The 17,071-nt window shown below is 38.3% G+C and overlaps 1 protein-coding gene and 1 long non-coding RNA gene across 7 annotated transcripts in view; one reads left to right on the top strand and one right to left on the bottom strand.

Annotated features, from left to right (window-relative positions):
- Window positions 1-1,052, bottom strand: part of ZFPM2 (zinc finger protein, FOG family member 2) — a 457,957-nt gene extending 456,905 nt beyond the window's left edge. Inside the window, exon 1 of one of the 3 annotated variants that reach the window (XM_025450404.3) lies at window positions 464-1,052. In XM_025450404.3, the coding sequence (XP_025306189.1) occupies window positions 464-503 (40 nt within the window). In that variant the 5' untranslated portion in view covers window positions 504-1,052. The remainder of the gene's footprint in view (window positions 1-463) is intronic. The other 2 variants (XM_025450405.3, XM_049093338.1) reach the window with 2 other exon arrangements.
- A 160-nt stretch (window positions 1,053-1,212) lies between these two features.
- Window positions 1,213-17,071, top strand: part of LOC112662019 (uncharacterized) — a 68,914-nt gene continuing 53,055 nt past the window's right edge. For 3 of the 4 annotated variants that reach the window (XR_007401867.1, XR_007401868.1, XR_003138165.3), the window contains exon 1: window positions 1,213-1,977. This is a non-coding gene — a long non-coding RNA (uncharacterized LOC112662019). Of the gene's footprint in view, window positions 1,978-3,552; window positions 3,634-17,071 lie in introns of all 4 variants that reach the window. The other variant, XR_004806636.2, reaches the window with a different exon arrangement.

Here is a 17,071-nt window from a genome sequence, read left to right as displayed (position 1 = left end):
TTTCGCTTCGGGCCCGGCGTGGCCCCGGCACCGCCCTGGACCGGGACCCGGACACGGATTCCCTCCGCCTCGCGCCGCGGTGCCTCCCTCGCCCCGGGTCTCCACCGGCTTTTCCGAGAACTAAGTTCTCGCCCCGTTCGCTCAAAGTGTGGTCCCCACGAGCAGCGCTACGTCGGCTGCAGCGACCACGACAACCCGCCCGGAGCAGGCTCTCCGCAGCCAGTGGGGCTGCCCAGGCGGCTGACCGGGCGCGGGGCGCGGGGCGCGGGGGCGCGGGGGCGGCTGTCCGGCTGTCCGGCTGTCTGTCCGCCACGGACTAGTTGTCCCTCCGCTGCTCAGGCAAAGTTTGGCAGATCCGGGGCACCGGGAGCGGATTTCCCCGAGGCTCCCTCCCTTGCCCGCCCCGCGCGCCCCCCTCCCCGGAATAATCCCGAGCAACCGCCGGCCCAGCGCGCAAACTTACGTTTGATCTGCCGCGGTTTGCTCTGCTTTCGCCGGGACATCTCGGCGGCGGCCGCTGCCCCCGGGGCTCCCGCGGTGCCCGCAGCCCGGGCTGCCGCTCCCTCGGCTCCCGCCGCTCCCGCCGCCGCCGCCGCCGCCGCCGGCCAGGCTCGGGCCGCCGCGGGCCGGACTCCAGGTGCTCCGGGCGCTGGGCTCCGCCGGGAGCCGCGGAGCCACGTTTGGAGATGAGCAGGCAAATGAGAAGGCAGAGGGGGGCCGCGGGAGTGACAGCGGGGAGGGAGGGGGAGTCGGAGCGCGGCGGAGGGGAGAACTGAATTTACAGACGAATGGACGGGGAGAGGGAAAAGGGGAAAGGGGGGACACGGAAAGAAGGAAGAGAAGGAGGGAGGGAGGGAGGGGGGGAGGGAGGGGAGCGAGCAGCAGGGAGAGGGGGAGCGAGGGGGCGGAAGGCGCGGGAGGAGGAGCGCGCTCGCTCTCGCCTCTCCCCGGCGTGCGGGGCAGAGACTCGAGCGCCGCCGCCGCCGCCGCCGCCGCCGCCGCCGCCGCCGCCGCCGCCGCCGCCGCCGCTCCGGGCCGCGCCGCTCGCTGTCTGCCGCGGGAGGTGGCGAGGCGCGGGAGGGAGGGGCGCGCCCGGGCCGCGGGGAGGGGAGACTAGTCCATCAGCGGCAGGAGGATTGGCTGCATCCAAAGCCAGTCCGGATGCAAAAGAGGGCCGGGGCCTCGGTCGGGTGGGGGGCGCGGGGGCGCGGCGGGGGCGCGGCGGGGCGGGAGGCTTGGGGAGGCTTTGGGGGGGGCCGCGCTCGGCAGCGGTCCCCGCGTCAGCTCTGGGCATCTGCCAGAGCACCCCTCCAGGCAACTTCTTCCCACAGCCCCCTCTGATGGACCCCCGACTCTCCTCACCCCTCGCCCGTCCGGCGGGGCACAAAGAAATCCCAGTAAACCTTGGTAAACTTTGAGCTTCCAGTTAGGCCGCCCCTCCCGCCCCGGGCCTCCGCCCCGCCCGCGCGGCGCCCTGGCAGGAAGGTTAGGCCCCTGGCAAGACCCTGGGCGAGAGGCAGCTGACCACGAATGCCAACTGCGTGTCTGGGGCCAGCTGAGCCCTCTGCTCCGCCGGGCTCTCGGAGGCCACCTCCCTGCGCTCGAGGTTCCCGGGAGGCCGCCGCGGGCGCGGACCACCCGCCACCCCCGTAGCCCGCGCGGCCGGGATGCTGAGCCGCGTCCTCACTGTGCTCTTTCTCACCTCGAGTTCTCGGGGGAGCTCGCAAAAATTCCGAATTCGGAAGCAGGCAGGTATTTTTCCTCCTATCAAAAAGGGGGACCTGTTATTAGCCAGGTGATTAGCCCGAGGTGGGAAATGAACCGCCTCCAGGCAGAACACTAACTTTTCGAGGAAGTCTGTGGAAGTTCTGAAATCCCACCCCGTCCCATGACCTGTAATTCTTCTTAGTTCTTCTGCCACAGGGAAGCAGCCAGCGACTAATAAAAGATTTGATCTTGCCATAATTTCCCAAGCAGGTAAGACCCAATAACTATTTCATGGTTCTTTAGCTTTTAAAGTTTTGTTTCATTCTTATTCAATTATTGTGCGTGTAGTATGTCTGAAACTGCAAGCCAGAAGAAGAACGAATTTTAAAGTGATTTGCATAGTTATTATTTGGCCAAGTTAAGCTGCATGAGGCTAGCTTAGTTTCTCATAGTTTCATATATACTGAGTATTAAATATATCCTCCCGGGTGGGCTGGAAGAAGCTTCTATCCAACTGGCTGCTCTATGTAATCAGTATTTACTAATAAACTCCACTGCAGTTGACGTGTATCCCCCAGATACTGCTGACTTTTTCGCCGAGGTTGTGAGATCATCCATTCTGATCTGAAATTGTGCCCCCCTTTGTTTGGTTGACTAGCCATTCCTATGAGCCCCACCAAACTTGATACTCTGAAAGGGTCTGGGGGTCAGCGGAGAGCCTGGGCTGATTGAGGATAATGCAGGCTGCTCAGTGTGCAGGAGGCACTGTAATCAGTGTCATTTATAACCCCATCAGGACATCTTCTGGAAGGTGTAAAGAGTTGCCCTGTGAAAGGTATGGCTGAGAGAATCTTAACACAGAGCTGAAGACCAATTGTGAATTTTATTACATTACCATTAGTACTATTACCATATGAGGTTGTAAGAATACATGGTCCTTTGCAGTGGAAAATGCACTAAATGACAAAGTCCCTCCCCTGAAGAACCAACAAATTAAAGCCGTAAGTACCATGGAAAGCAGGGTTATGTGTGTTTGTGTTGTGCAATGAATAAGCAGAGAACTACAGATTTTTGCCTCCTTAATTTTCAATTCATTACAATTAAATTGGTGTGCTCAGAATTGGATGTATTATACATTACGGTTTTTAAAGCTCTTTTTACAGAACTGGCTGACTTTTTATATCAGCCAAAAGGAATGCCCATTGGAATTAAAATATCATAACAGTTAGTGTTTCTTTTGGCATTTGAAATGGTTAAATATGCAAAGCAAAAGAGAAACAAATAAATCTCAGCTAAATATTCAGTTTAAAAGCTGAAAGGAGCAAAAGTCAGGGAATTCAAGCAAGATTGATAAAATAACCAGACTGCATTATCAGAAATAGATATAGTTTATATAAATTTATAAATATATATATTAATTATAGTCATTATGAATGGATTAAACTAGGAATACTATTACAGTTTGTGTAGTCTCATCATTTTTAATGAGAATGTTGATGATATTTAAAGTTCAATTTTTCTTTTTCTAGTTTAACTCACTAAGGTTGTAAAATTAAAAGACAGCAAAACCTATAAGCAATTATCTCTGTCCAAATGGATATAGCAGCCCCAAACCACAGCAACATGACTATCAAACAATGATTATGAAAACCACAATTGAGAAAAGCATCAGGGAATGATATTGCAAAACCACAGCAACAAATGTGTCTGTGATATTGAAAACCACAATTCACAACTAATACCCCATGTATCGCAAATTACTGTTTAACTATAAATGTGAAAATGTATAAGTAACAGCACAAAATAATTTCTCATTTACTTAAAAATGAATTATTCATTTTCTAGACTCGCTGATTTCATCTCTACATAATGGTTCATTTTGAAAAGTTTCTGCTTTCAAAGACAAATCATTTAAGAATCACATATGTAAGTTACTTTAAACGCAGAAAATATGCAACTTTTAATAACATTTCCCTAAATACTAAAAGAATTGATCTGAAATAAGAAACACTTACCTCAGTCTGGCTTTCTTCATAAAGTTCTTCGGAAGTGAAAAGGGATGTGAGGGTACACTGCTCATGGAAAAAAAGCTGGAAGTATTCTATGACAACTTCAATGAAAATATAATTGTATATACTCTTGATAGTCCCTTTAGCCAAAAACATATATCTGACGATTAAATGAGATGCCATTACCAAAACTACTTTAATATACAAAATCAAAGATTTATTTATGAGTAAATAAAAACAATATTGTTTGCAAGTTGATAGGGTTGCCAGATTTCAAAAATTAAAATAGGATGCCCAGTTAAATTTGTACTTCAAATAGGCAACTTTTTTTTTTTAGCATCAGTCTGTCCCATGCAATATTTGATACATACTTATCTTAAAAAATAATTGTTCGTATCCTGTACTTTACTGTATTTTACGACAAACCTACAAATTTAGCGTGTTACCATTTTCACAAATTTATGGTTGTTTTAGAAATAACACGGTTTATAGAGAAGGCTAAAAAACCATAAAGTGCTTCCTACAGACATATATAATTCCTGAACCTCATATTATTTAAGGATGGCAAGGTAGAAGAATAAATTTCTATACAAAAATTCTTACTTTATTTGGCACAGTACAGAAATATGCTCTCACTGTAAATGGATTGCATTCATGTATGTCTTACTCTTGGATTTGTTTTTAAAATGTGTTTTTTCCTCTAAGGGATCGACAAATTGATAAAGCAACCTCCCAGGCCACATCTTATTAGGCAGCAAGCTGCCTTCTTTATTATGGGAGTAAACAATATTCAAAAGCTTCAGAAAGACTTAATTTTTTGCCCTTGTATCCTCACCAGAAATTGAATACAGTTTATCTGCCTCGATTTAAGATTGTGACACTGAATTGAACAAGAATGCAGTATGAAAATAGTGTTTCGGATTTGTATATCTTTATAATTTGAGCAGTTTAAAAATAAAAATCAACAAATTCATCTAAATGGCATTCCTGTGTTATAACTATGAAAAGGACTATCTGTTTACTTGCAAAGAAGCCAAGGGCTTTGAAAACATTCAGTCAATCCACATCGGGGATTTAACTTGGGCTTCGTGTAGACAGTCAATCTCTCAAAAGAAGTTTGTAATGTACAAAAAAAAAAAATGTTCTAAGGAGCAAGTCTATTGAATTCATCAGATACTAAAAATTCTGTTAAAAAGCCTTCTGTGTACCATTATGAGTTAAGAATCACTATTCTCTTTATGTGTAAATTTTTATGGTGTACTGAAAACCAAAGTGTGGATGATTTAAGTTTTTTACTCTTTGCAATCATCCTTTAAGTCCATGATACTACTCTGATAGAAGAGAGTCATAGGATCAATTCTATTTTTAAAAATAGTTCTTTGTTGCTAAATCTTTATAATACATCACATCTCCAAGTATAAAGTAAATATTAAAGAAGTATCATCCCAAATTTTAGTAGACATCTGTGGATTTTGTCTGCCTAGCATCCATTCTTTTTTCCCGTAGTATTGCTGTGATATCTTTTAAAGAATTATTCCTGACCAGAATATTTTAGGTATTTGTCTACAGCGACAAACACCTAAAATATTTGGTTCAGTGGGCCAAATTGTTCCTGTTAGAGTTAGCCCTGGAACTTTTTCCTGTTCCAGTGGAACCACCGAGTAAAAGGTGCTATTTTTCTATTGGGCTACACTGGGAGAATGCAAATCTGATATGCAAATCTCCTGTTGGCCATCTTGTTGGAAGAAACTGTTAAGAATGCTGCCAACACAGAGGACTAATTTTGTCTTTTCTTCGGATATGATTTTTGGGAAATCCAAACTAAGATACCCATTAACATTCCAATATTGCTTTATTTTGGTCCCCATTATTTTCTTTGTGTCTCCATAAACATTAGAGTCATTTCTACTATATCTCACTTTCATCTACTTGACTAGACTAATACTTATGCACCTTTGTAGTGTTAGTATGGATGTCATTTTTCACAGGAAGACATCACTTATCTGAATTATCATCACCAGTCTGAGTTAGATACTTCTCCTTTGCTACCATAACAACTTTTTTGTCTGCATAATATCACTTGTTGGAATTTAACACATTGACAATTTAGTTACATAAAATCCGTCCTCACCAGCCAATATACCTGTCCCAATACACCTAACTGGATAGAAATCTTAGGGCAAGAAACATCTTCAGAATCATATCCTCAGTGCTGGACACATAGAAGGTCCTAATAGAATTATTGAAAGAAAAATGAGTTCAATTAACCTGTTTTCTCAGGGAACCCTGTCATTCCTAGTCCCCATCCATATAGTCACAGGTACAGGAGATGGCAGCCATATTTGTACAGCAAAACTCCACGCTCCTGTTGGTGGATACTTGGGCCACAAGGGAGTCCCTGACTCAAAAATGACCAAACAAATTCCTCCATTAGAAATCTAGAGTTAGTTTCAAGAGTCTCGTCCTTACATAGGCTGATCTCTTGAATGAAGAAGTAAAACCTCTGAAACTATGGCATGGTTATCACCATGTGAACAGAGTAGCGGTGATAGTTTTTCCATAGAGGGAAAAGTAAATAAGAAAAATGTCCTAGAGACATAGAGATGGGAATATGAAATGGAATCCCACATCTTGTTCCAGCCCCTTCATGGACTGCAGAACCACTTTTGCCCTTGATATGCCTTGGATACCTGTATTTTCTTAAAATAAATTCCTCCCACCCTTTTAAAAAGTATTTTTGTCCTAAATTAGCATTAGTTGATTCCTGTTACATTTGAACCAAAAGACTAAACTAAGACAAAAATTAACCATCTATGACTCCAGTTTGCTTGTCTGAATATTTAGAAATAGCAGTTTAACTGAATTTTCAACTTTCCTCCAGAAAAGCACTATATTAGTCTGGGTTCTTCTGTTAAACAGAACCAACACTATATATATAGTCAGAAAGATTATAGGGAATTAATTTACATTGTTAGAGAGATTGCGAAGTCCCAGAATCTGCAGATGACAAGCTAGAGATCTAAGAGAGACAATGGAGGAGTTCTAGCCTGAATCTGAAGTCCTAAGAACCCGGGGAGCTGATGGTGTATATTCCAATCCAAATTTGAGTATTAAGGAAGGAGAAGACTGATATCCCAGCAGGGAGACAGTCCTGCATGGAGAGGGATTTCTCCAGCCTTTTTCTAGTCAAATCCTTTGTGGGATTGAGGGCAATTTGCTTTACTCCTCTACCCATTCAAATGTTAATTACATCTGAAAACTGACAGACACACCCAGAATGTTGAACTAAATATCTGGGTACCCCAAGAGCCAGTGAAGTTGACACATACGATTAACTATCATAAGCACTTTTGTTGATTTTTTCCCCCTGAGCAACCCTGAAATGGCAAGGAACCCTTATGAATGTTAAGTGGGTACATCTACAATTTTAACATAGATAATCAGGACAAAAATCAATTACCGATTTTGGACATTCACTTCAATCAGGGGGCAACTCTTGGGGGGAAAGTTGATATTTTCAAATTCAGAATTCGTCAAGGGCATGATGATCCATTGACATGCACATCTATAACCCTCCTGATTAACATATATTCTGGCCCCAGATGTTCAATTTTACTTTCAACTTTACTTTGCCACATTTGAATAACCATCTAACAGATTACCTTGCACGTAAATTTTATGAATGTTGTTATAATTTGCATGAATAATGTTTATACTTCTGTGGTAGATTTTATTTTCCAACCGATAACTTTTGCCATAAATTCCTAAATGCAAAAGAAGAAATTAAATAGCTTTTTGAGAAAACCTGCTATGTGTATAGACTTAATCAAATCGCTTATCTTTGCTTTTATCTACTTGCAAGAGTATATTAAAATAATGCATTAGGAGTGGATTTAGGGTGACCTGAAGATGTAGGACTATGAATAATCATGCCAGGGCATACTGATAATGAAATCATCTAAAAGACACTGGAAAGTATGATTATATCACTTGTAAAATGTATCTTATAATGCAAATTAAACTATATGATGAACAATTTTTATGTTTATTAAACAGATAGATGTACATAAAGGTCAAATAGATTTTTAAGACTCATAATGAAAATTAGAAGTTTCTTGTCTCATTCAACATCCCAATGAGAATTCCCATTCCCAGAGGTATAATCATTGTCAATTCTTTTTAGCTGATTCTCCTGATGTTCACCTAATTATTTTTTTAAGTGGGCTCCACACTAGGCATGGGTTTGAACTAATGCAGGGCTTGAACTAATGACCTTGAGATCAAGACCTGAACTGAAATCAAGAGTCGGACACCTAACCAAGCCACCCAGGCACCCCTGATGTTCCTTTCATATTCCTAAAGAAAATACTACTTAAAAATTTTTGTTAATTTAGTTACTATTGATTATATTGACTATCTACAATAAAATATGAAGTTGTAACAGATTTATACCCCCAGCACTTTCTTCAAATTTTTTATTAAATAAAAGCTTATGTTTTTATTAACAGCTAATCGACATCAATCTTTTGATCTCTTGTTTTTCCTGGAGTTAATAATTACTGTCTTCCTCATTTTCTCAATTTTCTATTAACACTAGTTCACCCTCAAATCTTTTGCCAGTGTGATATAATCAAGTACATCATTACATCATTACATCCAATAATCAATAATCAGATTATCAGATAATCAAGTAGATTGTTGTTTTGCCCAGCCATGCTGGTGTCCTTCTTGGAGTCTTCCATCCTTCTGTTCTACTTTCTACTGATTGCTCTTTGTGACTAAAATTTTCTTTTCCTCATCATTCTGAGAATTACCTTGATTTTTGTCCTGTATTAGATTCTAGGTTTTCTGAATACTGTGTATTCCTTTTTTACTTCCTTTTTCCCTTCCTTCCTTCCTTTCATTGTTTCTTATTTTGTGGCTTTAGAATACAATTTCTTGTAGCTTCCTGGAAAAATGTATATATAAGGTAATTTTTTTTTAGATTTGGCAAGACCAAAATTCTCTTTATTTTGCCTTTATATGTGATAAATGGTTAATGAGGGTATAGGATTTTAGGGTGTAAAAATTACTTTTCCTGGATTGTTTTTTTTTCTTTCATTTTTTCCATTTTTATTGAGATATAATTCTGTATATCATTATATAAGTTTAAGGAGTACCACATGATAATTTGATACACTTATATTTTACAAAATGATTACCACAATAAGGTTAGTTAACACCTACATTACCCCACATAATTACCTTTGTTTGTGGTGAGGATATTTAAGATCTACTGGGTTAGCAATTTTCAGCTATGTAGTCACCATGCTGCATATTAAATCCCCAGAATTTACCCATCTTATGTTTTAAGATTTTATTTAGTTATTTGACAGAGAGCAAGACTGAGAGCAACTAGGGGGAGGAGCAGGGAGAGAGAGAAGCAGACTCCCCACTGAACAGGGAAGCCCTTCTCAATTCCAGGATCCTGAGATCATGACCTAAGCTGAAGACAGAGGCTTAACCAACTGAGCCATCCAGGTGCCCCAGAATTTTCTCATCTTATAACTGGAAATTTGTACTCTTTAACCAATATGTCCCCATTTGCCCTTCCCCCAAATCTTGGCAAACAGTATTCTACTCTGGGGTCTAGGACTTCAGCTTTTAAAAATTTCACTTATAAGTGATATCATTTAGTATTTGTCTTTCTCAATCTAAGAGGTTGCACTTGCCATGATGCCTTCATCAATGTTGTCACAATGGCAAGATTTCCTTTTTTTCCTCATGGCTGAATAAAATCCATTCCATGTATATGGTAATATACATAACCACATCTTTGTATCCATTTTTTCATATATTGGTTATTGTGAATAATGCTGCACTGGACACTGAGATCCTAATTTCATTTCCCTTGAATATATATCCAGAACTTGGGATTGGTGGATCATATGGTAGTTCTGTTTTTAATTTTTTGAGGAACCTCCATACTTTTCCATTGTGCTTGTACCAGTCAATATTCCTCCCAACAGTGCAAAAGGATTCCCTTTTCTTTATATCTTCACCAGTGCATTTGTGAGATGATAGCTCATCGTGGTTTTAATTTACATTTCCTTCATGATTAGTGATGTTGGGAATCTTTTCAAGCCATTCGTATATCTTCTTTGGAAAAATGACTGTTCAGGTCCTCTGCACATTTTTTTACCTGGATTTTTTGTTTGTTTTTGCTGTTGAGTTTATATGAGTTCTTTTTATATTATGGATATTAATCCCTTATCAGATAGAGGATTTGTAAATACTTTCTCATATTCTATAGGTTACCTTTTCATTGTGCTCATTGTTCTTTTGTTGTGAAGAAGGCTCTTTAGTTTAATATAGTCTCAGCTTGTTTATTTTTGCTTTTGTTATCTGTGATTTTGATGCCAAAAAATTGTCTGGAGGACCAATTCCAAGGAGTATTTTTCCTATTCTTTCCTCTTAGTATTTTTATGTTTTTAGGTCTTATTTTAAAATCTATAATCGATTTCAAATTAATTTTTGTGAATGGTATGAATAAGGGTCTAATTTCATCCTTTTGAATGTGACTGTCTAATTTTCCCATTACCATTTATGGAAGAGACTACCCATTCCCTATTGGGGATTCTTGACTTATTAAATATTAGTTGACTCTATATATGAGGGTTAGTTTCTGGGCTCTTTATTCAGTTTCATTGGTCTATATGTCTGTTTTTATGCCAGTACCATATTGCTATAGCTTTGGAATTTCTTTTAAAATCAGGAAATCTATTGGCTTTTAGCTTTGCTTTTCTTTCTCAGAGTTGTTTTGGCTATTTGGGGTCTTTTTGTGGTTCCCTTATAAATTTTAGGGTTGTTTTTTGTATTTCTTTAAAGATGCAATTGGAATTTCGATAGAGATTGATTTGAATTTATAGATAACTTTGGGTAGTATGGACATTTAAAAAATATTAATTCCTTCAATTCATGAATATGGGATGTCTTTCTATTTATTTTTGTCTTTAATTTCTTTTACCAATATCTTATCATTTTAAACGTACAAATATTTTGGGGCTCTTGGGTGGCTCAGTCAGTTAAGTGTCCAACTCTTGATTTCAGCGCAGGTCATCTCAGAGTTGTGGAATCAAGCTCTGCATGGAATCAAACTGCATGCTGAGTGCAGAGTCCGTTTGTCCCTCTTCCTCTGCTCCTCCTCCCACTTTCTCTCATCTCTCTCTCTAAAATAAATAAATAAAAATAAATCCTCTAAATGTTCAGATATTTTATCTCCTGGGGTAAATTTATTCCTAAATATTTTATGCTATTTTAAATGGAATTGTTTTCTTATTTTTTTCAGGTAGTTTATTGTTAGTGTATAAAAATGCAACAGATTTTTGTATGTTGATTATATGACTTGCAACTTTATTGAGTATTGGAATCAGTTCCAGCAGTTTTTAGTGAAGCCTTTAGACTTTTTCTATATATAAAATCATATCTTTTGCAAGCAGTTTTACTTCATTCTGATTTAGAGGTCTTTCATTTCGTTTTCTTGACTAATTGCTCCAGCTAAAACATCAGCTTTATGTTGAATAGAAGTGGTAAAAGGGGGCACCCTTGTCTTAATCCTGATCTTAGAGGAAAGGCTTTTAGCCTTTCATCATTGGATATGATGTTAGCTATGGGCTTGTCATATATGACTTTATGTATGTTGAGGAACATCCTTCTATATTCAAATTTTCAAGTTTTCATGAGGTTTTACCATGAAGGGATGATTAATTTTGTCAAATGCACTTTCTGCATCTACTAAGATAATCATATGATTTTTTATCTTTTATCTTTCATTCTATTACTGTAGTGAATCAGTTATTTATTTGTCTATATTGAACCATCTTTGAATTCTAAGGATAAATCATATTTGTTCATGGCATATGATTCTTTTAAGCTGTTGAATTAAGTTGATAATATATTGTTGAGAATTTTTGCATCTATGTTCATCAAGAATATTGGCTTGCAGTTTTATTTTCTTGTAGTGTCCTTTTCTGGCTTTCTTATTAGAGTAATCCTGGTGTGCCTCTCTCTATGTGTCTCTCATGAACAAATAAATAAAATTTTAAAAGAACTTTTAAAAATATGTTTGGGAATGTATCCTCCTCTTCAGTTTTCTTCAGTTCAAGAAAGATTGGCATTGATGTTTGGTAGAATTCACCAGTGAAACTATCTGGTCCTGAGCTTTCCTGTGTTGGGAGGTTTTTTTTATTATTAATTCAATCTTCTTAAAACTTAGTCTGTTCATATTTTCAGTTTCTTTATTATTCAGTCTTGGTAGATTGTATGTTTTTAGGAATTTATCCATTTCTGCTAGGTTATCCAATTTGTTAGCATATAGTTGTTCATAGTAGTGTCCTATGATTTTTTGAACTTCTGCAGTATCCACTGTAATGCCTCATCTTTCATTTCTGGTTTTATTTACTTGAGTCTTCTCTCTCTTTTTTTGTAGTCTAGCTATGGGTACCAATTTTCATAATCTTTTCAAAAAAAAAACCAGATCTTAGTTTCAATGATCTTTTCTATCCCTCTTTTTCTATCTCATTTATTTCTATTCCTTCTGCTAACCCTGAGCTTACTTACTCTTTCCTAGTTCTAATTCCTCAATATATAAAGTTAGGTTGCATGCTGAGTTTCCATTGTCATTTGTTTCAAGATATTTTTTTACTTCTCTTTTGATTTCTTTGATCTATTGGTTGTTTAGGAGTGTGTTAATTCCACATAATTATGGATTTTTCCATTTTCCTATTGTTACTGATTTCTATCTTCATACCATTATGAAGAGATACTTCTGCCATAATGACCTAGCAATGTTTCCTTATGAATTTTCTGTCTGGATGATTGACCCATTGTTGAAAGTGGGATCTTGATATCCCTTACTATTCTATTATTATTGTATTGTTGTCTCTTCCTTCAGATCTGTTAGTATTTGTTTGATATATTTAAATCCTACAATGTTGGGAGTATGTATATTTAAGATTCTTATATCCTCTTGATGAATTGATTCCTTTATGATTATATAATGACCTTCTTTGTATCCTTACCATCTGTCACTTAAGGTCTATTTTAATACCAATACAGCTATTACTGCTTTCTTTTGGTTTCTTCTTGCATGAAATATATTTTTCCGTTTCTTCACTTTGAACCCAGGTGTGTCCTTAAAACTGAAGTGAGTCTCTTGTAGGAAGCCTATAGTTTGTTCTTGTTTTTGTTGTTTTTTATTTTTTCCAGTCAGCTACTTTATATCTTTTGATTGAATAATTTAATTCATTTATATTATAATTATTGATAATTAATTAAGTGTTTTCTGGCTTTCCTGTAGTCTCCTTGTTCCTTGCATCTTCTTTTGCTGCCTTTGTTTGTGAATTGATGGTTTTCCATAATGGTAAATGCTTTCATTCTCTTCTTTTCATCTTTGTGTATATACTGTAGGTTTTTGTTCTGTAGTTATCATGAGGCTTACCTAAAACATAGTCTATTTTAAGCTTACAGCAACTTAACTTCAATTACATACAAAAAATTTTGCTTTTTAACTCATTTTTTTAAATTTCACAATTTACCTCTTTGTATATTATATATTCACCAACAAATTATTGTAGCTATTATTACATTTAATACTTATGTCCTTTAGTGTTTTTTTTTTGCTAGAATTAAGTGGCTTGCACAGTAACAAATTATTATATTTTGAAATTGACTATATTAAGTGCTAAGCAATAAGCTTCTCTTCTCTTCCCGCTTGTAAGATTCTTAAGATTCTTTGTCTTTGATTTCTGACAGCTTTTGTAATGTGTCTTGGAAACTAGGTTTCTGAATTGAATTAGGGGGGCCTATGAGTTTCATGAGCATGGATGGTCAAATCTCTTTCCAGATGTGGAAATTTTGAGCCATTATTATTTTTTTAAAATATAATGTCTTGAATTTGTGAGTCATCCTTGTGCAGGCATAAGGATGCTTATCTTCCTGAGACATAGCTTATCTTTTCCAAGACATTCCAGTTTTAGTATATGTACTAGTGAAGCAAACATACAGCCATTATTTTTTAAAATAAGTGTTCTGTCCCCATTCTCCTCTCTGAGAATTACCGGAGTAATTGGTTTGTTCAATAGTATCCCATAGATCACATAAACTTTCTTTGCTCTTTGTAATTCTTTTTTCTTTGCTCTCCCTGAATAGATCTTTTAAAAGATTTTGTCTTCAATTTAAAGATTCTTTCTTCTGCTTGATCCATTTTGATTTTGATTCTCTATTGCATTTTTCCTTTTATTTATTTTATCTTTTACCTCAGAATTTTTTTATGATTTCTTTTTTTTTAAACTTCTCATTTTGTTTGTACCTTGTTTTCCTGATTTCATTGAATTATCTTTCTTCATTTTTTTTGTAGTTCATTGAACTTTCTTAAAACAACTATTTTGAATTCTTGGCTGGGTAAATTCCAGATTTCCGTGTGTTTGGAGTTGATTAATGGAAAATTATTGTGATACTTTTGTGTTGTCATGTTTCCATAACTTTTAATGTTCCTTGATGTCTTGCACTGCTAACTTTGCATCTGAAGTAGCAGTCACCTCCTCCATTCTTCACTGAATAACTTTGGAAAAGAATCATCTTCCTTCAGCCCTATTAGGGATTCTAGGGCTTTTTCATGTCTTCTGTGGACACACATTGCTCCACACTTCTTGACCCCTCTTGTATCACCTTCTTTTTTGTTGTTGATTTGATTGTTTTAAGTTTTCATTTAAATTCTAATTAGTTACCATACAGTGTAATATTAGTTTCAGGTATAATTTAGTGATTCCTCGCTTACATACAACATCCAGTGCTCATCTCAGCAAGTGCCCTCCTTAATACCCATCACCCATTTAGTCCACTCCCTGCCCACATCCCCTCCAGCAGCCCTCAGTTTCTTCTCTATAGTGGACTCTAAAGAGTCTACTTTATGGTTTGCCTCAATCTCTCTCTCTTTTTTACCCTCTTTGTGCATCTGTTTTGTTTCTTAAATTTTGTGGCAGATTCTTAAGCTTGTATACTTTCTTGGATCCTGTTGCCCAACAGGCGTATTGCTGACAGCCATCCTTTTACTTTCTCATAGGTGATGCTGAATTTTTGGTCTCATCCTGACCTATAGATAAAGTCCAGTTTTCTGTGCGTGCTCACTAGTTATCTGCCAAAGCTCACTCTTGCTACTGTCAGGGGCATATACAAGCTGCCCATGGAGGTGTTTGTGGGCACAACCCACAGAGAGCTGTCAATATCTATGGGCCCATGGTGGGGATTGACAGGGAAGGCATCTCAAGAGCTATGATGTGGGCCTCCTGATGGAGTTTATAATGTGGTTAGTAGAGTTGGTGTTCCTTTGATATGTTCCAAGCTTTTGCTGTTGTTCTACTAGCTGTTTACTACCCCTCGTCATGCAATTCATGATGCAGTATTCTGGATAGGATGAGACAGAAATGGGCCTCTGGCAGCATCCACACAGCTGGGGAAGCCAGGCACTCACTCACATGTTCTCAATTTCCTCCACAAGAGAAATCATTGACTGAGAAGGGCTCTCTTGGCACTAATTGTGCTGCTTTGGGAGAGGGGTGACATGGATAAACTCAAGCTCTTTCTCTTACCTTCTTCAACTTGTTCAGTCTCTGATTTTCTTGTTCCAGTGGTGTGCTGGAACTTCTCTGCTAGATTCCTGGGCTTCCACAAAGACTTTCTTATCTGTTGATGATTGTCTAGTCAGTGATCTCCAGGGCAACTGGGCTGCAGGCAAAAGGGCCAGGAGCCAGTTCATGGACAACTTTTGTGTTCATAGCCAGGACCAAGATCTGTTTGACTCTTGCACAATGCATAGGTAAGTGAGACATCTCCCACGTCCCTTGGCATATGGTGCTGGCTCTCACAGAAACACTTCTTCTGTGGATAAATGCCAATTTGTTGTTGAGGGGGAATATATAAAAAAGTACTCCTTCAATTTTTAAACTAGTGTTTCATTGAATTCTATCTTCCAGTGCCATTCTGAGAAGTCTGATGCTGTACCATTTCCTCATCTGAACGTACCCTGTTTCTTTCCCCCACTCCCTCGAAGTTTTCAGATCTTTCTCATAATGTGAAAATGTGTTGCACCATCTTCCCATTTACTGAGTTTCTCATTTACTTGCTGAACATTTGAGTCTAGAAACGTGCCACCATTTGGAGAAATTTGTTTTATTTCTTTCCCTGGAATTGTTATTATCTTGGTCCTCACTGAATGGATACTAGCATTTTCTTATATTTTCCTTTTCTCTCTTTCACCATTTTTGTTATTTTCTGGAAAATGTCTTTGACTTTGTCTTTCAAACCATCACTGCAATTTTTATTTATATAGTCACATTTTAATTCCTTCAACTTATCTTTTTTTTTTTATTTCTAAAGAACTCTTTTCTCAATAGTCTGTATTTATTCCCACTTTTCCATATCTCTGAGGCCAGTAATTATAAGTTTTCTTCAGTTCCCTGAGAATTTTGTTTCCTAGTGCTTCTTAATTTTTTTCCGATGCAATTTTGTATAGATTTGGTACAATTTGATATAATTTTTCCATATATCTTTGGTATCTTTGATTTTCTGTTTCTAATGTAACTAAGACACTAAAAACCTAATTGGAAGTTTGTGTGTATGGATAGAATGAGGTTTGAGAAGTACTTGTCAAGTTGTAGGCTTTGGGTGATAGTACTAGAGACTTCCTGCTGGAAGTCCCTGTCTATACAGAGTTCTCTTGGGTTCAACACACTCCTCAGAGAAAAAAATCCTGCAATATTGAGCCTCACAAGCACTCAGCCAGTAAAGGAGCTTTAATATCTCACTGCTTAGTGTATAGACTTTTATTTAATCCCTCCTTTCAGTACAGAATTCTCACCTTCAGTTAATATCACTGAATACAAAATACAGAATACCTCTGGATTTACCCTAAAGAATAAGTCTCAACCTTTAGCCAGGTACAGAGAAATTGATGACTGGCAGTGTGGTATGGGAAAAAAATTAGGGGTATCATTGATTCTTATAGGCTTTGCACCAATTCTTGTATTTCCAATCCAACCTGCAATCCACTTTCAAGGATACCTATTGTTTGTATTCCATAATTTTTCTCTTTTCTTTTTCATTCTTATTTTTCTGAAGTATATTCTCAAATAGCTCCCTTGGAATGTGTACATATGAAATAAAACTTCTGAATCTTTGTGTATATGAAAATGTAACTATTTTCCTCTGATCCTTGGTTGATAGTTTAGCTGGGAATATAATTCTAAGTTTAAAAATCATGTTTTCCCTTATTAAATTCAAGAAAGCATCATTATCTTCTAGTATTCAGTATTATTGTT

Source organism: Canis lupus, chromosome 13, assembly GCF_003254725.2.
Source record: "Canis lupus dingo isolate Sandy chromosome 13, ASM325472v2, whole genome shotgun sequence".
NCBI classification, from domain to species: Eukaryota; Metazoa; Chordata; class Mammalia; order Carnivora; family Canidae; genus Canis; species Canis lupus.
Note: the sequence above shows the minus strand (reverse complement) of the source record. Positions and strands in the feature narration are given on the sequence as shown.